We start from the raw sequence: 24904 nt of genomic DNA on the forward strand, positions 1-24904 counted from the left end.
AAAACTCTTGTCCTACGTACCGTGAATAACCTTGTCATTAAAGCCTGTAACTGTGCATGATTCATGAGTATGATGGACTATTGCAAATGTTGGACACCCAATCAATCTGTTGATCTCCTAAACTTGGTGTACAGTATAGAGAGTCCATTTTACTTTGTATTGGTGCTCATCGACTACTGCATGTCAATAATAGAATCCAAGCTAACAAAGCGAAACTGAAGTTGCAGTAAGGCTAATCAAGACATTGTTGATGTCATCATATGATACACATAACACGCTACGACAGTCATTCAACGCTCATTTATTGCTTTAATCTATTGCAATAAGGCGCTGCATCTTTGTCTTACCCATGAAGCCAATCTCGTTATAAGAGCAAGTCTCATATTCAGACGTGTTGGTGGAAGAAACATCCAGGTAGAAGGTAAGCAGAGGAATGGTCGGGCAATCAACAACTTGTTTCACTGACGTTCAGTGAAGCGATCCAAGTTTCAAGTGCTCCAGTATAGTGTACAGTACAGTACAGTACAGTATGCTAAACGATACATAGTACTGTAGAATAAGGTACTGTACACTGTAGTACTGTCCTGTTGGCTACAATACAGTGTACTGTAAAGTACAGTACATCGTACAGTAGTCTACCGTCCACGTGTACTGAGTGGAGACCTGTCTTCGGTTCGGTGCGGCTCGGAACCAGTCTGAGTGTGATTATTTTGGATGGCACCCTGAAAATATAGAATTGTATAGGCTAAATCAGACCTAAATTAGATCAATTGTCTATTTAGTACAGTACAGTACAGTACTGTAGGAGTAGACGTTTTCAAGCACCCTGAAAACATACAATTGTATAAGCTAAATCAGGCCCAAACTAAATCAATTGTACAGTACAGTACAGTATGGTGAGTACAGACTGTACACTGTACGATGCTTTACTTACAGTACTAATTGTAGAAGCTCAATCAGGCCCAAACTACAGTACAGTACTGTAGATCAAGTCTACAGTATATTTAGTACCCTACTGTACCGTACTGTACCGTACCGTATTGTAGGTGTAGACGTTTTTCCCATTCTTGCGACCCTAACTTTAAAACCCAAATTGGCCAAAACTGCAATCATCAGCATTTTTGGCCATTGGAAACCGGAATACTCCATCCAATTTTCAATTCATTGAGGTAAGATATTGATATTCTAACCGGATCATGGTAGTATACTGCTGTGGCTAGAAAATTCGATTGTATTTTGCAGTTTCTTTTATTGAATTCTCTGTCATGCTAACTTCTTGACTTCATTTATTCATTGCGACGGAGGACTGCCTTACATCATTGATGCCATCCTAGGTAGCAATGAAACATATTTTCATTTCCTTATCGGTTGTCTTAGCTTAGCCTTGTAAAACCAATAATAATTCAGTTACCGCCATGATGATTTAGCATCCATTAGGCTCAAACTACAACCTGCTATAAACTAACATTGGATCACCTATCCACATTTTTCGCTATAAAATAAAGTTCCAATCACAAACCAATTGGGCCCAACAACTCATTCCCAGTTCAAATCAACTCATGGTGCACTAATATACTGTATGCGTACACTGTCAACGTTTGCATCTGCACAATGGCTAGGCTTACTATCTTACTATCCGTGTTAGTTTTCTGAAATTCTACTTCCATTCATCGCTATACAGTTCTATTTCAGTCAGTAAACTAAGCGTGTGAAAATGACAAAGAAAGTCATACATGCAATAATACAGTTGTAGTCGATGAAACGCCCATGATAGGGTAGCAGTAGACCGCAAGACGGAGATCGATTTGGTAAGAGGGGGCCGGTGAGTCTGTCACATGGAGACCGAATTCATCAAATCAGACAATTTTACCCATGATTGCAATTAGTTACCAGCCACTCAACAACGGGCTACTTATTTTTAAAAAAGTGATTCATTTTTACATCAGTATTGTAACCACATGATACAGTTATACCATAGATGATCAGTAATATCATAAAATCTTTGATAGCTCTCATAACAGAGCGATTCATTGTGGTTGCAGTAGTAATTAGCGATCGTGCATTAGTAGATTGCCGTTACCTAGCTGAAGAACAAACTAGCCGTCAAAGGTTGAAAACATAAAGATAGAGAACCTACAGCGACAATATTGATAGAATCCCAGCCAGAGAAAATTAAAATCTTATTTACAACTTGTCTTAGCATTACAAACTGCGATGGTCATTACCATATTAACCCTATTGGTTGTATCAATTTTATAATTTCAGGAATAGAGATTGCAATGGCTGCTTGTTTGCAAACATTGCAGGATCAAGGTGTTATTAAGCGTACCTGTGTTCTTTGTTGTCATCCATGCGAAATTGAATGCTTTGGTTCATGCAATCATCCTGTCTGTTATAAATGTATGACTAAATTAAGGATACTATGTCAAGATAATTATTGCCCTGTTTGCAGATCATGCTTGGAAAAGGTTTGTACGTAGAAGCTAACAAAATATTCTACGAGAATAAATTAGATAAGCTACTCTCTGGCATTAATCTCCGAATTCGTACAATACTATATACAGTAATTACATGAACAAATTAAAATGGAATACTGTATGCACTAACGTAAAAATCAAGCATAAGAAGTTGAGATGCATTAATTTCTATAGTATTTTTTCATTACTCATGCTAGCTTTAACTTATCAGCCATGCTTGCTGAAAAGCAAATACTGGATTACTATGTCCGTCCACCAGATATTACCTTAGTATTTAGAGAACTATTTTGCCATAGTTCAAGATTTGAAATATCTACGTACTGTATTATGCAGTGTTTTAATTCATATATACAGTATAGTATATTTAGAGTGTCTAATCATACTACTTTTAAATCTTACGTCATCATAAGGTGGTATATACAGACAGAGTCCAACCTTTTGAAGAATTGGATATCAATTCGATGCACCAGTGTAAAACACTACCAGGATTGTACTTTGTATCATCAGAGAGTTTATATTTATGTCAACAACTCCTGGTTCATCGTTGTCAAATATGTATTACAAAACCAACCTTTAAGAATTTTAACAACTTTCTAGGCCATATGAAAGATACACATAAAAGATACTTCTGTTACCTTTGCATTAAACACCTAAAACTATTTACACATGAACGGCGACCGTATAGCAAACCAGATTTAAATATCCATTTGAAAAGAGGCGATAGTGATAATAAATCTTACAAAGGACATCCTGTATGTAAATTTTGTAAAAAGCATTACTTTGACGATGATGATCTTTATCTTCACTTGCACAACGATCATTTTAGTTGTCATTTTTGCCCAGCTGATGAATACTATGACAATTATGAGTCTTTAAGGGCGCACTTTAAAAGCAACCATTTTTTATGTGAATATGACGCTTGTGCAGATGAAAAATTTGTTAACGCATTCTCTACTGATATCGATTATAAAGCACATTTGGCTCTGAAGCATAAACATCTTTTAAATCGTGCAGAAGAACGCAGAATTAGGCATATCGATATCGATTTAACGTACTCCAGAAGCAATGATAGTAGGACAACTGGTAAAAATCGCAGAGGCGACACTTATGATAGGTAAGAATATTTCCTCATTCTGTATATCATCTTTTCGCTTTCTATAAGCACTTTGTATTATTTTACTGATTACGCTAAAGACTAGCAATGCTGATATATACTTATTATTATTATACAGATCACAGGTTACCGATGATGATTTTGTAAGGGAAGAGACAAAGGATAGCCAGGAAGCTGTCTCACTTACAGGAGATTACGAAGATGAATTTCCATCTTTGTTTAATAAAGTATCAAAAAATTCTGGTTTTCTTACTGATCATTCAGGAGCCGGTACCAATTATACTTCTGCTGTCAAGGAATCTCGCATAGACCGAAACCATAATCGATCTGTGCCACAACGTACAACTCAACAAAAGACTGCTTATCAAAAAGCCGTTAATATTGGAAACTCATTGGTATCAGAAGAAGACTTTCCATCCCTTACTACTACCTCATCGACTGGAAATCGTACTGGTTTACATCGACAAAACGCATCTTCATCCAATTGGAAATCTTTAACATATGACCATAAAGCAGCGCCTAAACAGAATCAAAATTTGGGCCACGAAGTGAAGAAAAATGTACCACAAAAGGTGGGCAAATTGTTAGAAGATTTTCCATCTTTACCAACTAAAACAGCTGTTAAAAACCCTAATTTTATGAATGACTTCAATAAGCCTAACGCAACCAAGTCATCATGGGGAAAGTCGTCGATACCTAATTCTGCTGATCGTAACATTAGTAATTCATCCAAGTATGACCAAAAAGAATCTAGCAATGCTCTAACGGGTTCGAAAGCCCTTACTAATTCGAAAAAAGCATCAAAGAGTAAAGGAAAGAAGAAATCGAATTCAATGTCGAATAGCGCTGACAATTGTATTAGTAACCACAATCAAAAAGGAAAGGCTTCCACGAAGAATGAGGAAAAGTACGTGAATAAAAGTTTCGTACACCCTACAAATAGTTCAGTAACAACAGCATCAGAAGAAGATTTCCCTTCTCTGCCGCTTAGTCAAAAGCCTCCGGATCCTTTTTTTCGCCACGAGTCTCACAGTGAATATACAGGAATAGCACCCGCCATAGATAGACCTAAATATCAAGACAATTATGATTATTTATCAGCCGGAAAGACGACTAAGGGAATAAGTACCTCGTCTGCCCAATCATGCTCCGATACAGCATCAGCTAATTTTTCTACGGAAGACTTCCCAGGACTGCCGCAAAAGGATAAAGTCAAATATGCTTGGCTGGATAAAGAGCAGAAAGTCAAAGCCCAGAAATCACAGTGGAAGGTGCCTTCAAATGATTCGTCGAAGTCCAGTGTTGATGCAAAGTCAATTCAGCAGACACTAGATACCGCAGCATCGGTACGCCCCCCTCCCGGCATTGGTGTAGCTTTATTACACCAAGATAACAGCTTAAGCGCAGAAATAGGGGATGATGCATTTATGAACGACTTACTAAGAGCGTCTGATAATCAAGCAATGAAAAATAATGTTAAGAAAGTTATAAAACCTCCTCCAGGTCTTGACATTTCTAACGTAACCGATTCAAATATTAGTAAGATAACAGGACTCATGGCCAATTCTTCCGTTAGCAACGTAAAAGAAGATATGAAATATGCGCCCCCAATCGATGCCAAGAAAAGAGGAACTGATTTATTAAGCTTGATTTCTAAAAATTTAAAGTCAAATCAAAAATTAAACGATTTTAAGAGAATGTCTGCAGATTATCGGAAGAGCAATATCTCTACCGCTAAATTTTACACTCATTGTCACGAGCTATTCGGGAATTATTTCTATCAAATTTTACCTGAAATGGTTGCACTTATGCCGGACATAAAACAGCAAAACGATCTTTTCAAAGTTTGGTGCGATTCTATAGATCATATAAAATCTCGAAAGAAAATATGGCGTGCTGTAAAAGAAGAAGACGGTATAGATCTCGATTCGATTTGTAGTTGTTTGCCTTGTCCAAACTGCGGTCAAATTGTTATAGAAAGTGATTTCGATAATCACATTGTTAATCACTCCAATTTTATTACTGGATGAGGAAACAAATAAGGCCATAGGTGTTATAAACAACTATAAATTGCAAATTTGTTTTACGAAGAGTAAGGAAAAAATCTAAATATTAATGATTGTGTCTTGGCTCCTACTTAAAGTAGGCGAAATATATCATTTTTACTAATACATATATGACGTTTTAAATGCAGAAATCTAAAAATTTGACTTAAATTCAGTAAAAGCATTGATATGTCCCTTATTTTTACCGGGAGAATTTTAGCTGTATGGGTATGATGTACTTGAAATGACAACGCTTGTTATAAGGTGGTACCAAAATTTACTTTTATAAACTATCTCTTTTCAATATACATTTTTAAGACAATACTTGATTATGAGATGAATCAAAAGTAAATGCCAATGATATGCGTGTTGGATTAACTTTTATTTAAGTAAACTCTGATTAATAATAAGGCAACTAGCGGTTCGTATCTCTGTCAGAAGTAGCCCTGCCGTTGCATGTAATCTTAAAAGATAACTAACTTAATAGCTCTTTCCTACACAAACGTATTAAGAACTATTGGAGATTTCAGTATCATTCTGAACCAGGCAAAACTAACTTGCAATATGTGATTAATTGGCAGTGTATGTACATTATATTTTGTAGTTTTTATAACAAGTGACTGTTAGTACTTTACACAAATCGCGTTGTTACATTGGTTAGATCTAAAAATGGAAGCTAAGCTATCGGGAACGAATAAACATTTGTGGGTTATCGATTTTAGAATGTTTACCATGAACTTTATTTAACCTGAATAAGATGCTACTCTAATTAGTATATACTGTACATTGATTACTGAGATTAAGGATTAAGTATTCTAGCAACAACGTAACGCCAACTTATGGTAACTAAAACAAAACAGTTTGCGTTGGGCTAGGGAACTATTTACAATTATACGTATATCATGTCATTATTATAACCGCCACCACTTCTCAGCTATATAATTTCATTCTCTTACTAAACGTACCCACTCAATCATATCATATCGGTTAAATTAATTGAATATGATATCCTTTTATTTTTGTTTGAACGCTCGTTGATACGATAAAAAAAAAATCGGTCACGATCATTTCTAATATTTTGTACATTGCCGTTATGGAAATAAGCCTCAAAAAATTAATAGACAATATTCTAGAGACGATGCAACTATGGAGTTTTTCTTCACTCCCTGGATGTATTCCTTAATTGAAATAATCTTTAAGAAGTAAAATTAGCATAACCTATTGTAGCACATTAAGAACCACCGTTTTAAGCATACGATAATATACCTTTGGCACGATAGGAAACGTAATTCATCGTAATGAAATTAGTTAAGTTTATACGTTATCGTTCAGGTATAGTCGAATTATCTACTTCTATATAGTACATTGTCTGCTTACTCTTTAACGTATAGAAAGATTACGTCATATTATGGACGCGTATAACAAAATCAACATTAGTAAAATTTTGAATGATTACAAGGATGAAATTAGTAAGTTTACCAAAGACTGTATACCAATTTTAGTATAAATATCTATAATGATTTGGTCAAATCGTACTTGATGTTTTCAATTAAAGTAGTAAATACAATTGCAAATCAACGTAATCAATACATATTCAATTGCCGTTAGTTACTTAGTCAGCGTTTGAGAATTAATCTTCTAATGGTTCATCCTCTAGAACTTCCTCCTCATATTCTGCGGCTGCTTGAGCCTCTAAGTCGTTAGTATTCTCATCATTATCATATTTAATAGATTCTTCTTCATGGACAACATCTTCTCTAGCTTCTCCGATACGCTCAAATTCTTCAGTTGGCTGATCTACGACAGCTAATGAATACATAAAATGATAGCATTATTTATCAGTCAGTCAATACATGAATAGATAATGTAAAAATTAATTTACATCTTTAAATAATATGTATAACCGGTTTATGTACAGTACTGATAAAATATGCTAATCGCATTATGCTACTCTCGTCTGTAAATATAACTACGATAAGAATAACTTAAAATTATTGTTACAAAATGTTGTTATATCGTCGTAAAATTACACATCTCATATGAGAATCCTCTTCATTTATTACAACGTTGATTTGTTTACCTCGGCTTTCTCCAGTAAAGCCATTTGAGTCTAACTTCGATTGGGGTTGTGTCCGTTCAAGGAGCTTCTTATCTCGAGTATCTTTTGCATTCTTCTCAGATTCGATAATTTGATGGAAAGCTTCCTCTGCAACAGTCACCAAATCTTCTTCTTCTTCTCTTTGATTCGGTTCCTCTTTTGAACTATGAATTTTTAAATACATTTTAATATAATTGTAATCAATCTTACTTATTCAAATAGAGTAAAACATCTATACTGTTAACAAGAAGCTGTATGCAATATATCCTCATAATTATTTTTATGTACTATGATATCTCAACTTAATAATAAAAAGTGATCCATTAATGTGTAGTATGATAACATAAGATTTCAAAACTCACTTTTCCTTCATTTTACTCCTAATCCTCATCTCGCGATAACGAGCCTCTAATATTTTTTCTCGCTTGGTCTCGCGTTCAAACATCTATCAAATTATATCAGTGAGAAATATTGATGTCAAGTTGAATACAACTGTCTACAGTTTAATTCATAAATAGCTTTTACTGATTTATATAACTTACAGCTCCTACGGACGCCTTTTCATTTCTTTGCAATGTGCACAATCCTTCCGATAATTCTAGCAATGTTGTCGTACCACTGTGTGATCCACACGCCACTAATCGACCATGGTCTTGTATGCGCAAAGATAATAGAGCTTCATCACAAACCTATTAATTAATTTATAATCAAATTTGTGGGTATTAATAATGAATAATAAACAATTATCCTTTAATATCTTAAATGATGTCTTATGATATACCTGTAGACTCAGAGTGGGATCATTCTGCTTAAATAAATAATCCCATACATCTAGGGTACCATCCATTCTAGTAGTAAAGAAAACTGCGGGGCGCACTGGACTCCAACAACCGTCAGTTAAGTATGACATATGATATCTGTAATTTTAGGTTTATATAATGAGATATTTAAATTTATCGTCTGCACATTTAAGAAATTTTAAGTAAAATAGCCTTCAAACACTTACTTTGACCACATGATAGAAGATTCACGCAAATCTTCTGACCAAATCTATAAAACAATATATTGACTTTACTATAAGCTATTACAAGAAAATATTAGTAAATGGGCACGATAGTGCAATTTTTTGTGTGCTAACCCTAGCAGTCCAATCGCCAATGGTCAAGAAATTTTTGGGAAAGAATGGATTACGTTGTAACGAATAGACTGGGCCGTGATGGCTATTATACACTGCTACGATCTTTTCCGTGGACGATTTTGCTTTACGATTACATGCAAGAACATAGCCTTGTTCTGTTCCAACCATAAATTTCGTTGGCTATCAAGAATTAGAATGTCAGATAGGAGTTAAATAATCTAAACGGGCGTTAAGATTCCCAATAGTTTAAGTAATAATTCCATTCAAAATATACTGGGGAGTCATATTCAAGTTATAAAGAATTGCTACTTACAATTGTTGGCTCATATTCCAATGCCACGCCACCAAGTACTTTTCTACCAACTTTAGATACATCTAATTTCATTGTTTCTGTCGGTTCACCGATCTTACGAATATCCCACCATAATACATATCCATCAGTAGACGTTGAAAAGCACTCAGTTCCTTTAAAAAATAATTTTATTTATTAAACTCCCATTCTTTAATAACTTCAAATCTAATGATTAATATTGCATATTCACCTGTTTTAGATTGAAGAAAGATCGTCTTATAAACCGGATCTCGATGACTGTGTTCGATAGGAGATACTTCGACAGGTTGCGAACCTTTTCTTGTATCCCAAAATGCTAGATAATCAAGGGCAAATACAAATAAATATTAGAGGGAGCAATTTTGAATTTTTTGGGTATTTTGTGTAACCTAAGAGGTTCTAGATGGACGAACGATATTGAGAGATTGCACTTACCAACTTGCCCATTGTAACAACCTCCAACGAGTATATGAGAATCCTTGGGATTATATTCAAGACAAACCAAAGGCGATGCGGGTTTTAGTGTAAGGTCTGGCTTATTAGGGCTTTCTAATAATGTAACAGTTGTAAAATTAAGAAAAATTGAACATTTCTAATATATGATTTGTTAAGTAGTTATTTACATATTAATGATATATTATAATAAATTAGTAGATAATATATAACTATTTATGTACCTATGTCCCATATATAAGAGTCAAGACAAGTATCAGAGGAAGCTTTTTGAAATTCTAGAATGGAATAAGCAACTGCTAGTTTGCGTGCACCATCTGGGAACCAGGAAATATGTGTAGCTGTTCGTTTAATTTCATTAGGATCTCTAGTAAAACAATGTTACGGTTAAGAATATGAGACATGGGAATATATGAGATTTGTTAATTTATTTATTATAATTAGCACTGTAGATATCATAAAAGCACTGAATACTTATACGGATACCAACCTGAAAACATTGACCGTTTTGGCGAAAGGTGATTGACTTGAAGAATCAATATCGGCTTCCGCAAAATATTCCTCATAGATATCAACAGCGTTATTTTGCTTAATGCAATGCTCCATCACCTGTATTATAAAATATTACATTTAGGCAAAAGCTATAAAATATATTTACAGTTTAACAGGATGTGAAATTTTCTATTTTTAAGATAGATTTAAAACTTTAATAGATCAATGGTATTTCTATTAATGTGATTAGCTATAGTACTGCGTGTATAAATTAAATTTCTATGGACGATACAAGCTATCACTAGGATGAGTTCGGTATCGTGATATCTAAAATAGCGATAGTGGTAATTTTCCAATAGATTAATGTAAAATTATAATTTGGGTCGTTGAAACCGAATACTGTTACGATTGTACGTGATTATTAACGTACACTTCCGAGCTGTTGAATTGTTTGTACATATGCTTCATCTTTTTCCACTTTCTTCCTATATCGAATAGTCTGCTCCACTTCTTGAGGGTTAATATCTTTTGGCCAACCTCCTTCGACATGATTTACCCCTCTATTTTCTGTTTCGAATCTTTCAGTATTAACCTTTTAATAAAGCAATAGTGTATTTTAATATCGACTCAGCTAAATCAAAAGTTATTTTTGATCATCATGGATAAAAACTATAACTAAAGTTTAGTTTACCTCATGTTCAGACATCTCAGGTACACTTTGTATCCCCGTATCCACTGGACTTTTTTCAACGAAATTGTTTAATAAAGATGAATCGGGTTGAATATCGACCAATAATTCCGCTGGTCGATCAGAGAATTGGCATTGCTTGCCAAATTCGGATCGTTTCTTGGTATAAACATAGACAATCTCCATGATTGAAATAGGTTTCTCCCTTATGATTTATAATCTCAACAGGCAATAGGATTAATGTCTGCCTTGTTGAACTCCACAACTAAACGAAGCTGGTTGCTAACATAAAATTTGGTTGCTAAGGATTTCCAATGTAGGCGAATTTTCACAGTACAAGGCACTGTAAAGTAGGGTGTATAGTACTGTAGTCTACAATACAAAGTACAATCCTGGCTTGTGAAATGGAAAAATTTTGTTGATCCAAAAATTGGAAGATTAATTTCGACATAGTTATAGTACAGCAAAGAAATTCAAGTCTTGATAATTGTATATAGCTAATTTAGCTCCGGTATGAGTGAGTCGCAATCATATAAAATAGGACTTTCTAATGCAAGAATTTTTCATTTTAACAGCTTTTAGTATGGAGAAAATCGCGGTATGTACAGAGTGTACTGTACAGTGTACAGTCTATAGAATATTGGAGAGAAGGGACTGTACACTGTACACTGTACAGTACAGTACAGCAAAGAGTACAGTACAGTACAGCAAAGAGTACAGTACTGTACAGTACGTTTCAGTGGATCCATATTGAACTGTTCATTTGTACTGTACAGTACAATACTGTACTGTACGTACTGTACAGTACTTAGTAGTACAGTACACTAAGTGCAGTATACTGTAGCACTTACCAGCGCATAGTACTGTACTGTATACCGTAGTGTGTATACGCTGAGTCATGCACCTGTAAAAAACGAGAACTACTCATTTTGGTAGGAAGCTCCAATGCGGTTTGTAAAGCAGTATAGCATTCGATAGCGTGATTGCGTCACTGTCAGCAAGATTTCTGCACAATGGCTGAAGGTAAGAGAGGCTTGCAAGTATGCAATTTTCAACTGGATATTAAAGCATTGGAAAATAATGTTGATAATCTATTTTGGCTATAGAAGGAGCTCAAAAAGCTACCGGCAAGATTAAATCGGTCGTTTTGATTCTATCTGGTAAAGGAGGTGTTGGTAAAAGTACTGTAGCGTCACAAATTGCATTGGAATTAGCAAATGGAGGAAACAAGGTCGGTTACATTGAGTTATTCATTCAAAATGGATTCCATCTCTTTTCGTAGCTAGCATTCAAGGATGCTATCCCAGTGAATGAATGGTATAATATACCATTATACCGTAAAGTGCATCATTTCTTCATGCCATTAGCGCACTGCTAGTTGTATGCTTTGCCAAGAAATGAATGAGACCCCCAAAATGTGCTACACTGTAGTTACTCTACTGTATAACATGGAAGGTCTCTGTTGGGTAGAATACCCTTAATATGCATTAAATGCAATCTTATGTGAAATGAACCAATTGAACGTGATAGCATGAGTATTTTTATATTAATGGAGTAATCGAAAAAGTAATAATATGCAGTATAACGGTCTATACTGCTGCATTCTAATAATGGAATAGTTAGGTGATAAATACAGCATTGCAGCTTTATGCTTATTGCACGAGTATAGTAGATCAGCTACAGCCTACAGCAGCATACTTTAAATGTAAATAGGGTGTTAAAGCAAATCATTTTGGCTATTAATATTGGATCTACTATGCATAGACTCTTTCTTTTTCTATGTCCTTATTATTGTAAACATCATATGTACTATACAATCGCAGCTGCGAAGTTAGTACTGTAATAACTTACATATATTTAGTAATACTGTAAAATAAAATCAACGAATACAAGCAAGCAATGAATGTCGAAAGCATTCTATCTATACTGTTAATTTTGTAGGTTGGAATTTTAGATGTTGATCTATGTGGCCCAAGCATTCCGCGAGTTTTGGGATTAGAAGATAAGGATGTCCATCAATGTGCAGATGGGTTAGTAGAAGCAATTAGAAGCATACTCCGATACTCGTATACTGTAATGTGCATCTAGTGATGAACAATGCTACCACGTATCCTACCGTGTTTGCATTAGTGTATAGTATTCTTAGTAATCATCATCTTTACTATTCTCTGCCCTTTCAAGTTGGATTCCGGTGTATGCTGACAAAAATGAAAAACTGGCAGTAATGTCGATTGGATTTCTATTACGTAATAGCAAAGATGCTGTAGTTTGGAGAGGGCCTAAAAAAAATGGTAAAATACAAGTATTCCTACTATCATCTGTGCAGTGTATATTTACATCATGCTGTTTACTAGAGTTTAATAGCTAGCAGTAGAAACTATGTATTACCTGCTATCGTGAACAAGATTGTTATGAATACGCTTCTCTAGCTATGATTAAGCAATTTTTATCCGATGTGGTATGGGGCGACTTAGACTATCTTATAATTGATACTCCTCCAGGTAACTTTCTGTTTTAAATTTTTAGACTATGCGTAATTTACTATTAATATGGTATCATCTATTTAATGTGTTATTCTATTCTTCTACAGGTACTTCAGATGAACACATTACAGTAGCTGAAAATGTCAGAGGTTTAAATCTTACTGGAGCTGTAATGGTCACTACACCTCAAGTAAATACGTTATCATACTTTTGTAAGCGAACCTACCTAATATGGTTAGTACTTTCTCAATAAGACATTGATACTTGCTACGTATAGGCGGTTGCTTTAGGTGATGTTAGAAGAGAAATAACCTTTTGTAAGAAGGTTGGAATTCCTATTGTTGGCATCGTTGAAAATATGAGTGGTTATACCTGCCCTAATTGTTCGGTGCGTACAGCAATGTTAAATACTCGATAGGAAGCAATATAAATTACTAATTTGAACAATTGTACGGATGTAATGCTACTTCCAACTTAATTATGTCATCTGTTAATTTTTGTGTCTTTATTGTGTAGGAATGCACTAATATATTCTCTAAAGGCGGAGGTGAAGCACTAGCCCAACTTACGCAAGTACCATTTCTAGGTGATGAGGGAGTTCCTGAAGATTATTGTATTAATGATACTTTGTAATCTATTACTGATTGTATACAATTGCTCGACATACTGTAGGTTGCTTACCACTTGATCCGAAATTGACGATGTCGATAGAAGATGGGAAATCTTTCACTGAATTGTACTCAGAATCACCAACTGCGTTAGCCATCAGGGAAATTATCCGACCGTTAATAACTTCTTAACGATCACGTTTGATAATTTAGAATTATTAACAGAATTATATAAATAATATAATTTCTACATTGTTAAGATACGATTTTGATTGGACGAGCGTATTTGCTTAAAAACATTTTTTAATGGATGTGGTTAACCTCTTTGTAATATTATGTGATCATCGATGATGAAACAATTAGATAGTTTATTTCATGATTGATTATCTTTCAAGATTTGCGTCTTCAAAAAATTTGATTCTATTTATCGAGCAAAACCTATACTAATACCCGAATAATTGTAAAGGTTAAAATTATAAATGACTATATAATAAATTCTCCTATCAGTACCGATGACAACAGGGTAACGATGAGCATTCAAAAATTGTAGGAAACGATATCGTCTCCAATGCTACAGCTCGTATAGTGACATATGCAGTTTTGATAAAATTTAACATTGTATTATTTAAAAAGCGGAGTGAACATATTAGTTAGCGTTCGATCTCAATTGCATTATCTTCAGCAGTAATAGGTACTGATTGGCTATGATTAATATCAAAGATTATTTCCACATTCGACAATTGTGATATTTCTTTTCTTAGCCTATCTATCCATAGATTCAACATAGACATATTGTTTCCACGAAGCATACAAGTACCTACAACTAGACCTGAAAAAAAATAGTATTGGATAGATGTAAATAACTATACCAACTGAATGATAAAATACAACAAGTATATCATACTGAAAAGAAACAATACCAGTAGTATTCTTCTACCAATGAAAAATAGTTGCACAAAATAATATCAGCAAATCAAATTTATATTCATAATTACCCTCTTCATTTTTTTCTTCACCAATTTGAACGCTAGCATGGGCTCTAAGTACGTAATAATACTGGGGGTATTTGCTTAGCCATACCCTAAAAGGGCCCTCAACAAGTAATGGCTTGGAAGTGTCATAATTGGTTAAAAATTGCTTTTGATTAGGACTTTGAATTGCGAGGAGAAATTTATCTTCACCATTTTTTTTGTCATGCTAATAAATGCACAATCAAAATGAAATTATCATCATTAAGCAATTTATACTAAAATCCTGCAGTATATGATTCCCACCAATGTAAGTAAACTATTCAGCTCTATACAAATATAAAGTCTATAATCTGTTTTTCTACTACCTCGTATATGGTAATGACTCCATCTGAGCCAGCAATTCTTTGCAAAGCAATGCTTCCTAATTCTATTGGATCAGTAGGCACTGGGGAAGGCAGTTTATACGGATTTATGTCTTTGAATCGGGTAAACCAATACTCAATTCGTTGCGCTTTCTGCAATGGGAAACTTTTTCTACCGAAAACGTCGTATAATATACGATATGTATCTTCGTTGGGCAGAATACCTTCTTCCTCCATCTTTGTTAACACATCCAAAGCACAGTCAATTTGTGGATGCGGTTTAGGCCATACAACATCTAACCAGCTACGATTGACAAAACGATCTTTTGGAAAAACGTCTAGAAGTTTATTATAAGTTTCAATATCTTGTTCCAATTCAAATTTATCAATTAAACTTAATGCTGAATAAATAAAGTCAACATGACCACGGCGTTGGCGATCCCTAGCGTTAAACTTGTCAATAGCCTGATGGAAGCTATCTTTCTGCTTGGTCTGTAGGGCTTCCTCTAATATTGCTCCAACAGTTATTAAATTTTTGATTTTATCATTAGATTTAAATCTCTTAACTATTATTGGTGCGGAGGCGATCATTGTAGGTCGCCGCAGTAATCCATGATGTAAACGATTGCAACGTGAAAACGTCCAAGTATGATTCCAATTCGACAGTACAGCCGTTATTATCTTGGTAACGCTAGTGTTTGTAATACGAATATAACCTGCCCTAATTTTGTGTACCTGCATTTCCACTTTTCGATCTCTATCAAGTGCCAAATCCTAAAGCTTGATTCTAAATGAGTAAATACGATGTGTGAGTATTCAAATTAGGGCTCAGGAGTGAACAGATTGAGTTTTCACCCTCATACTATAGATATAAAGTGAGCAATGGTCATCTAGTTTTATTCTAAAATGCTTAATACTCCTATTTGCTGTATCAACACTTGATCTATTAAACTACAGTAGTCATTTTTTGCAGTAGAGAATAAAGCAGTGATCTTAAAAACATTTAGCTTTTATACTACACCGTAGTACGAGTATACTGTAAGCATGTGGCTTCCTTGCGCATGCAAACGAGCGTCAAGGTTTCTAAAACACAGTACTACATTTTGCACCTCATTATTATCTTGTAAATGCAATACTTGCATTCTAGTATAGCTTAATAAATCTAGAAATCAATGTGTTTTCGATTACCTCATTGATTTCATGCCTGGAGATTCCCTGAAATATCCGTATACACTATAGTACACTACAGAGCCGGAAATGACCTGCACAATCTTGTGGAGTTACAAGTTCAGCTGAAATAATAAAATCTCTATCAGATCAATTCGATTTCACAACAGCCTGATGATTCACAGTGGAGAGTAGAACTTAAGGTGAAGATTAGAACAAGTGGTTAAATATGGAGGCAGTTACTGCAGCTTTATAATGTCTGCTAATATCAAAAATTAATTTGAGCAATGGCTAGTACACCTAAAATCCTTGAACTATCCTACTAGCAGTACTAGGTTATATAACTTATTATAGTACTGCAGTGCCACCACGAGTACTGTACTCAGTGTGCTGGTACTGGTACAGTACCAGGCCGGTACAGTACAGTGTACAGTGTACAGTACAGTGTTGGTAACTCTATGGACTGTAACTTCTGGACAGCTCATGTGCACTACAGTATATCGTCAGTTATTGATGAAAAACATGTTCATTTGCATACTGTACTGTACTATCAACAACTGATGATGCAGCTCTTAAGCTCTTAAAGTCCTTTCCCAGTCTGTACAGTACTTTACTATGATGTACTATACAATACAAAACGGATGTCTTCGCGATCGGTGAAGTGCTGATCCGAATATGGAGAGAAATTCCTCAAATATTGCGCAAATAGCAACAATTACCACTGACCATTATTGATTGGCACTGTTTGGTGTGATTACTACTGAAAAATAGTAGTTTCAGTATGGTTTTTAGGCTCCCAGATCGGACTCTATCATCGGAGTAGCATCGATCTTCAGGACATCTATTTTGCACATTAGGCTGTGCGGTATACGCATGCGTAATGGACCCCTATATACCCAGTGCCTTACCGCGTGCTCCTCCTTTTCTAGTCGATATCGGCTTCCACTTGGCGTTAAGAACAGGTAAGGCTTGGAAATATTACTTAAATCCATTAAAAAATCACACTGTTCACGAATTCTTCTTGATTAGACGATGATATCAAATAGTCTGATACTATTAAGTCACTTTTCGATCATAATATTATAGTGAAATAGTGAAAATTGGATAGTTTGAAAAATTGAAAATCTTCAACAGTACTTTACAGTAACAGTATTAGAGTCGTTGTTTGGAAGGCAGCCTTCCTACTACGATCTAGATGTTGGATTCTGTTATATTTAGTGCATTAATTAATGGTTATTAAAGTAGAGTACAGCAATAGTCCCCAGCTTCTAATGTACTTGATCTTCTGCCTGTGATATGCAGTTGTCCAATATTATAGTGGTATTTTTCGACCATTACTATGAAGGAGTAAAACTCGGAGAGTTTATGGAAAGTTGTAAACGCTCCAAGTACAGTAGTTGTTTAGTCCTTCTATCCTGTATTGATGGGAACTTCCCTTCTACAATACTTTAAAATCTCTATTATGCGGTACTAGATATGGTATGATATAGTACACGAATAGTCGTTAAAGTAGAATATAGTTGTAATCCTCCACCTATTATACCGGTAAGTTTCAGAATTGAACGATAGTTAATTATTAAGACAATGTCGATATCATGGGTAGTTGTACAGTACAGTACTACATTAGCTTATGATCTAATCCGACTCTTGCATGCTCTGAATTTATTCAGCCGTATAATGGCGTAGTTACGCATCAGATCGCCAACATTTTCTATCCTTGACATAATAATACGTATTATACGGTACGAATTGGAAATCTTCGCTTGATGTGGAAATGATGAAAATTATTTTTTTTTCAGGTTGTCTACCGTTACTATTACTGACAGCTACAAGATGTCCGGAGGCTTAGACATTTTACGATTAACTGCTGACGATGTTTCAAAGATGTTAGCTGCTTCTGCTCATTTGGGCACCACAAATGTTGACTATCAAATGGAGCAGTATGTATTTAGGCGAAGAACTGATGGTAAATATGAAGTGAATCTACTAATATCCAACATTTGATCTTGATTACTGTATACGTATTGTGTACTACACAATTCGATCTCATTGCTAACCGATAATTACAATTAATAGTTCATAACTCCTTTTTTACTATTACCAAGGTGTCCACATTATTGATTTACGCCAAACTTGGGAAAAGTTATTGATAGCTGCTCGTATTATTGCATCAATCGAAAACCCAGCTGATGTTTGCGTTTTATCTGCTCGCCCCTATGGCCAGGTGATTTAAACGTAGTTATTAACAAAATAAAGCGATACAATTCAGTATCATACGAATAGTTCTGAAGATATAAATTCAACAAAGTTTTTTATTCCTTATAAACTGACAATATTCACGCTTGTATTTATTCAGAGGGCTGTTTTGAAATTTGCCAAATTCACCGGTGCCTCACCCATTGCTGGTCGTTTTACACCTGGTACCTTTACCAATCAAATCCAAAAGGCTTACCGTGAGCCACGTTTACTAATTGTCACCGATCCTCGTGTTGATCATCAGGTAAATATTAACAAATTAGTTGCCGCTTTTTGGAAACGATTCTTTCTAAGCGACTGTACCATACTTATTTCATACAGCCCATAACCGAGGCTTCCTATGTCAACATTCCTGTCATCGCTTTTTGCAACACTGACTCTCGACTACGATATATCGATGTTGGTATTCCTTGTAATAATAAGGTATAAAGAGCGCAAGTTAAAATCCACAGTAGTGCACAGTTTGCTGAAAAGATTTGAATGCACTCTTCGTTGCGTAGACTGTGTATCTTGATTTGTTTGCCTAAGCTTACTATGAAATTCTATTCTAACGTTAGGGTGCTCATGCTATCGGATTAATGTGGTGGTTATTAGCTAGAGAGGTATTACGTTTACGCGGTACTATCTCACGTGATACTGATTGGGAGCATATGCCTGATCTGTTCTTTTACAGGGATCCTGAAGAAGTACGTAAAAATTTGTAATATAGCTTTATGATTTAATGAAATGATACATGATTCGGCATGTAGAGTTAACATTAAATCACATTTGTGGACTATCTGCAGGTTGAAAAGGAAGAACAAGCTCAAAATAATAAGGTTGAGGAGGCTGCTACTACAGGCACTGATTGGGCAGCTTCAGCTGCTACCACCGATGCTGCTCCTACTACTCAAGATGTAAGTTAAAACTTTTTGGTTGGGTAATTATTTAATCAGGATCAGTTATACGCTCGTATTGTAACTGCAATATTGATATTCTCTTTAGTGGGCTGCGCCTGAACAATCACCTGCACTATCTGCAGCAGTACCTAGCAGTGCAGCACCTGTTGAAGAATGGTCCTCTAGTCCTTCTAAAGAGACCACTGAATGGGGCGCAAGCAATACTGCCGCTGCTGCCAAAAGTAGTTGGAGCAATGAAACCGGTGGCGAGTGGGGTGCTCAAGAAGGAGGCGAATGGGGATCGTAACCTCGTTGTAGTTTAGCGATGTAATTAACACGGATAATAAAAGCTTCTTATAAAATGGTCTGATGCCGGCGTTATCAATAAAAAATTGCTTCTGATTCGATAATGAAGCTTAATACCATACTATTTGTTTGTTTTATGCAATCACTAAATGCATCCACATTCCTTGGTGTTGCTAGTAGATATCTGCTCTGTTCAGGGTTATTTCGATAGTAACCGAACCTACGATAGTGTGTATAATACTATTGGTATACGAGTATAGAATCCGGAAGCGCTGTTTATTTCATTGGTTACCGTTAATATCTGTTGAGATAGCCGTAATTTAAAGTTACAACGTACGTAAGATAAAAAGGCAAGAGTAGATTGCAAGCATGTAATATGTATGTCTAGTAAATAAATTAATTAATTATCCATTGTCGTCCCTCCACAAGTGCTCAATCCTCGTGGAATACACAGAAGTATTTTCAGTATGCAATCTTACTAACATACTGTAGCATATCCAGTTATAAAACTTCAACAGCATCTAGTTTTTATTGATCTCTTGATTCATTACGTTAAGTAGTTACAATGGGTTAATGAAACTGAATCGAAGAGCAAATAAATGGCTTTCCTAGTAATATGAAAACAAAGTATTTTTAGAAGGCTAAAATACTATACGGTATTACACTTCACTGTAGCAAATTAATGGTGTAGAGTACAAGTAGATTGATATAGTACCGATAAACAGTGATTTAACAATTTACTTTGAATCTGCTGCTGAATGCGTATTATTACGTTTTCTGCCCGAAGGTAGAACAGGCCGTATTAATAGTTTACAGATAAAATCGGTTAACAGTGACGGTAAATGAGTGAGAGTTGAAAGAACGAATGCATCTAAACCTATGTAATAATCAGCTTTTGGTCGCTTTGATAGTATAGCGTCTTCAATAGCGTTAATGACCAAGTACAGTTTTGATGAGCCGAAGTCATGTAATGTTGTTGAGGTTGTAGGTACTAAAATAAGGAAGATAGCAATAGTTTGTCAATTTGTTAATTTTATCGATTTTATGACATGTAGTACTGTATTCAGTTCGTTCATAATAATAAAAATACTAGTTTATGCATAATCGCATGTAATAATATAATTCAGCGATATATGGGGATATTAGATATGTACAGTTATATACTTTTTCACTGCATTCAGGATGTTTATTGATGCCGATCAAAGAATAGCATATACATTATGAAATGCATATGAGGATGTCAATAATATGCAATATTGTGCATCATACCAACATAAGCGTTAATTGTGAGTGACAGTGGGGAATTTAGAATCAATTTACAGATTTAAAGTAAGTTAAGGTACGTAATACATTTGAATTTTGCATTGATAAATGGACTATTTGCCTATTTTAGTCAATAATACTAAGACTTGAGAATAAACAAGACAGTAGAATCTCATGTTATTAAATTGAAATGGCTGAGTCTGAATAAGCAGCCTCCATGATCATCATAGTAATCATTTATCAATATCAGTAGGGAAGGTACCTGCAGAAATAAATTCTTCGTCATAATTTTCCAAGGTTTCAGGGGGTAGATTTTCATACATTTTTTGAACATTCTGTAAAAGTGGTTGAGGTGAAACTAACGAGGATCGGAAGACACCTGGTTTAATACTGCTGACTTGAACGTTAAATGGTGCCATTTCTCGACGTAGTACACCAGTAAAGCCTTCTGCAGCAAATTTGGAGATGGTATAAGCGCCCATGTATTCATATGGTAAGACACCAGATAAACTAACCACATTTACAAATCGACCCTGTTCACGAATGACCATAGGTATAAAACGCTTCGTAACTGCTACCATTCCCCATAGATTGACATCAGCGACCTTTTTATATTCTTCCATTGGCATCCAATCAATTAATCCAGTTCGTAGTATACCTGCATTATTGACTACTGCCCATATACCTCTATCCTCTGGTAGCGCAGCCTTAATCATGCTGTAAGCATTTTCAATGTCTTGTTGCTGTGTAACATCCATCATGAATGTTTTGACCCGCGATGAAGTCGATTGAGCTAGCTGGGTAACTCCTTGCTGGGTTAAGCACGCAGCAAATACATGACATCCAATCAAATCTAAACGCTTAGCTAATAAATTGCCAAATCCTGAATCGCAACCAGTTATTAAAATGTAACGATTGTTGTTTTGACCCATTCGATCAGGATACGCTATCCATATTGCGATAAGCCATATCGTGATAGCGGCTAATATTAGATGTATGCAGGAGCAATGTTGAGTTACAGCGGCGATCCATCGATCCATGACGTCTTCTTCCTCACTTATAATGATTGTCTTGACAATACAAATATCTTGTAACTTCTGACTTGCTACTTATAATTATCGATCGGTTCACATCAGTAGTAGAAACTCTACCGACAGTGAGAACTTGATTTGCACAAACCGTTTAATCAATGATTGCACTGTTATCAATTTATACCTGCTACACTGCAGAGTGCTGCAAATGGAAGATTTTTGAAACCCTTGCAGCTCGTGAAACGATGTACGATGGATGGTACGATGCTGATTGTTTTCGACACTTGTTTACAGAGTAGACTAGTCGTATTTCAGTCTAAAATTGAAGCAGGTATGACGGAGTCAGTGGGCAGTGGAGCAAGTTTATTGCTGTTTGCTAATCAATTTTATTGGAGACACACGACAAAGTAAAACATGGAGCAAGAGACTATTTTATAGACTGCGAAGGAAAAATTTCAAAATACGCTTGTTAAAAGTAGTGCGCGTGCCTTTTCGACCCTAGCTCGGTACTTTCTATACTGTACAGTATTGGTGGATGACCGAATGAGTGCAATTACTATATGCGGTCTTCGGGGCACTAGAAAAAGAATGATGGATTTTTTTTCTAGTAATCGTTGTCTCATATACCAATACTGTAATGTAGCATGCAGGATTGATATTTAATTTTACAACGACATGTTCATATTCTTCAGATATCCTGAGTGAACAACACTACTTCTTATACAGTATGGGCAATGAATGTACATGGACATTGGACAGCCTACATGTACTGTGCTGAGCCTAAGCAGTAAACAGCCTGAATGGTTGTGTAGTTGTCATTAAAGGCTGACTTTCGAGTTACTGTTCATAAATAGAAATAGACTCTTCTTGCTTGCCTCGATTATATTATCATAGCCATTTCGTCACTTGTTCTATGATTTGGCAAAATCTGCCTTCTCCTTCGTTCTACTGTCCCCTGTACTTACTTTTACTTTATAGTACAGCACTATAAATACACTCTCGGCGAAAGCCGAGTCTCTATACTACAGTACATTCAGTACTAGTCATTATGGGTGTGACAAGAAGAACAACGCCTATACTCATTAAAATAGAATAGCGTATTCTTCCATTGCTTGGATATTATTGACAAGTCGTCCAGTTATTATTCAATTCACTTAGCGTTATTCCTCTGTGCTCTTATTCTAACCAGAAACGATTCAATCGTTGATATTGGACTAACTAGCAATCAAGCCGATAGGAGTGACCAAGACGATTGCTAATTTTATTGCTTGTAAACTGGATTGGATAAATTTAGAAATAAATTAATACGCGTATAATTTGACCAGATCGAGCGCTAACTACTTCTCACGTCATTCAATTTAGTAGAAGCGTTTTCAATCTCTCTCTCTCTCTCGCAAGTTTGGAGATCAGTCGTAGCCTAACCGCAACAATTATAGGAAAAAGATTATCGCTCCTCGATTGATTCGATAGCCATCATGATTTCACGCTTGCTGAGTAATATTCGCCGTCCTAGCCAAGATTTAACCCAACGTGAAGCTCTGCCTGGGTCCAAATTTACCAGTTTGGGTGATACATCAGTCCATACCGGATTAAGCAGTTCTATGCAAATATTACATGCTATTAATCAAGTAAGTTGATGAGAGCGCAATAATAGAATTAGAAAAGCGAGAGAAAAAATCACAAGATGGATCCATGTTAGTCATCAATGTCTTAAAATTGCTTTTATCATACTGTAGATACTGTACAAGACCACAATCTAAATTCTATTCATCTTAAGCTGATAATCAACTTAAATTCATCGTAATAATTCGATAAAAATAAAAAAAGGAAAAAATTGTCTTAAAGTTGCTTTCATACTGTATGTATGCGGAAGACCACTATCTAAATCCGATTAACTTGAAGCCATCCTATACAAAGTGTGTCTATGTACCATTAATTAACTAAGTTCATTATGATAATTAGATAATAATTATTAGAGAGGGAGAAAAAAATGGAATATTTTATCGATCATGGTTAATTCATACCATGAAATAGGCTTAGAAATGAAGTAATCATGGTAAACATCTTGAAATTGCTTTTCCAATACCAGATGCCTATCTCCCATAAATTTGAAGCACTTCTGTACAAATAAGCATTATACTTTACAAATCAACAATCATAATGGAGAAGAAAGGGCAAAGCATATCAACAGATTGTGTTAGTGCTATGGTCAAAATCTAAAAATCTGACCTACTAAATTTGTAGACAGAGTATAAGATAAGGCTATGATCGTTGACGTATGATAAATAATCGTTTTAAAATTATCGTGATACATACTATACGTCTAAAAGCCTAATTCAATTCGAATTTTAAATGATAAAGGTGAAGGAAACAAGTTTTACTTGAGCTTATAATAAACATTGATCTGATAGACAATCAACAAATGACAAAATTGTTATCCAGTGAATAACTAATCTCATCTTTCAATCTCGTTCTTTAGGTTATCCGCGACGGCGATATGAATCAATTTAATGAATTATTGCTTTCTGTTGGAGTCAATCTCGATATCTTAAATCGTTGTGATCATCATGGTTATTCACCTTTACATTATGCTGCTTACGCCAATAAAGTAGAAATAGCTAAAAAGTTACTTTCCAAGAAAGCAAGTAAGTTGCCCGACTAAATCGATCAGCAAGTCTTAAATTATATACACGCGTATTTATTATTCCTGCAAGTTACATATACGTAATATTGTTGATAAAAA

The 24904-nt window shown here is 35.2% G+C and overlaps 6 protein-coding genes across 6 annotated transcripts; 3 read left to right on the forward strand and 3 right to left on the reverse strand.

Moving 5' to 3' along the window:
• Nucleotides 1–2279: 2279 nt before the first annotated feature.
• On the forward strand, nt 2280–3595 carry TRIADDRAFT_21250 (uncharacterized protein; the record flags this gene model as incomplete). The annotated part of the gene is made up of 2 exons (XM_002109515.1): nt 2280–2468; nt 2888–3595. The coding sequence occupies 2 exons, from the start codon at nt 2280–2282 to the stop codon at nt 3593–3595; spliced, it is 897 nt and encodes a 298-aa protein (XP_002109551.1).
• A 4038-nt stretch (nt 3596–7633) lies between these two features.
• On the reverse strand, nt 7634–11022 carry TRIADDRAFT_20628 (uncharacterized protein; the record flags this gene model as incomplete). The annotated part of the gene is made up of 13 exons (XM_002110055.1): nt 7634–7898; nt 8097–8179; nt 8277–8423; nt 8516–8651; nt 8741–8784; nt 8873–9052; nt 9186–9337; nt 9415–9519; nt 9639–9752; nt 9881–10023; nt 10147–10265; nt 10579–10740; nt 10840–11022. The coding sequence occupies 13 exons, from the start codon at nt 11020–11022 to the stop codon at nt 7634–7636; spliced, it is 1833 nt and encodes a 610-aa protein (XP_002110091.1).
• Nucleotides 11023–11849: 827 nt separating this feature from the next.
• TRIADDRAFT_53697 (uncharacterized protein) lies at nt 11850–14119 on the forward strand (the record flags this gene model as incomplete). Its single annotated transcript, XM_002109516.1, has 9 exons — nt 11850–11859; nt 11943–12067; nt 12778–12866; nt 13018–13127; nt 13266–13337; nt 13427–13509; nt 13597–13707; nt 13836–13905; nt 13992–14119. The coding sequence occupies 9 exons, from the start codon at nt 11850–11852 to the stop codon at nt 14117–14119; spliced, it is 798 nt and encodes a 265-aa protein (XP_002109552.1).
• Nucleotides 14120–14577: 458 nt separating this feature from the next.
• On the reverse strand, nt 14578–16001 carry TRIADDRAFT_53698 (uncharacterized protein; the record flags this gene model as incomplete). The annotated part of the gene is made up of 3 exons (XM_002110056.1): nt 14578–14756; nt 14923–15124; nt 15264–16001. 3 exons carry the CDS (start codon nt 15999–16001, stop codon nt 14578–14580), a joined length of 1119 nt encoding a protein of 372 aa, XP_002110092.1.
• A 2259-nt stretch (nt 16002–18260) lies between these two features.
• On the forward strand, nt 18261–19868 carry TRIADDRAFT_49917 (expressed hypothetical protein; the record flags this gene model as incomplete). The annotated part of the gene is made up of 7 exons (XM_002109517.1): nt 18261–18393; nt 18533–18651; nt 18784–18927; nt 19005–19106; nt 19241–19369; nt 19469–19501; nt 19668–19868. The coding sequence occupies 7 exons, from the start codon at nt 18261–18263 to the stop codon at nt 19866–19868; spliced, it is 861 nt and encodes a 286-aa protein (XP_002109553.1).
• Nucleotides 19869–21363: 1495 nt separating this feature from the next.
• TRIADDRAFT_21854 (uncharacterized protein) lies at nt 21364–22062 on the reverse strand (the record flags this gene model as incomplete). The annotated part of the gene is made up of 1 exon (XM_002110057.1): nt 21364–22062. The coding sequence occupies one exon, from the start codon at nt 22060–22062 to the stop codon at nt 21364–21366; it is 699 nt and encodes a 232-aa protein (XP_002110093.1).
• Nucleotides 22063–24904: the final 2842 nt, after the last annotated feature.

The sequence above is a fragment of the Trichoplax adhaerens genome, genomic scaffold (assembly GCF_000150275.1).
Source record: "Trichoplax adhaerens TRIADscaffold_2 genomic scaffold, whole genome shotgun sequence".
Classification (NCBI taxonomy): domain Eukaryota; kingdom Metazoa; phylum Placozoa; class Uniplacotomia; order Trichoplacea; family Trichoplacidae; genus Trichoplax; species Trichoplax adhaerens.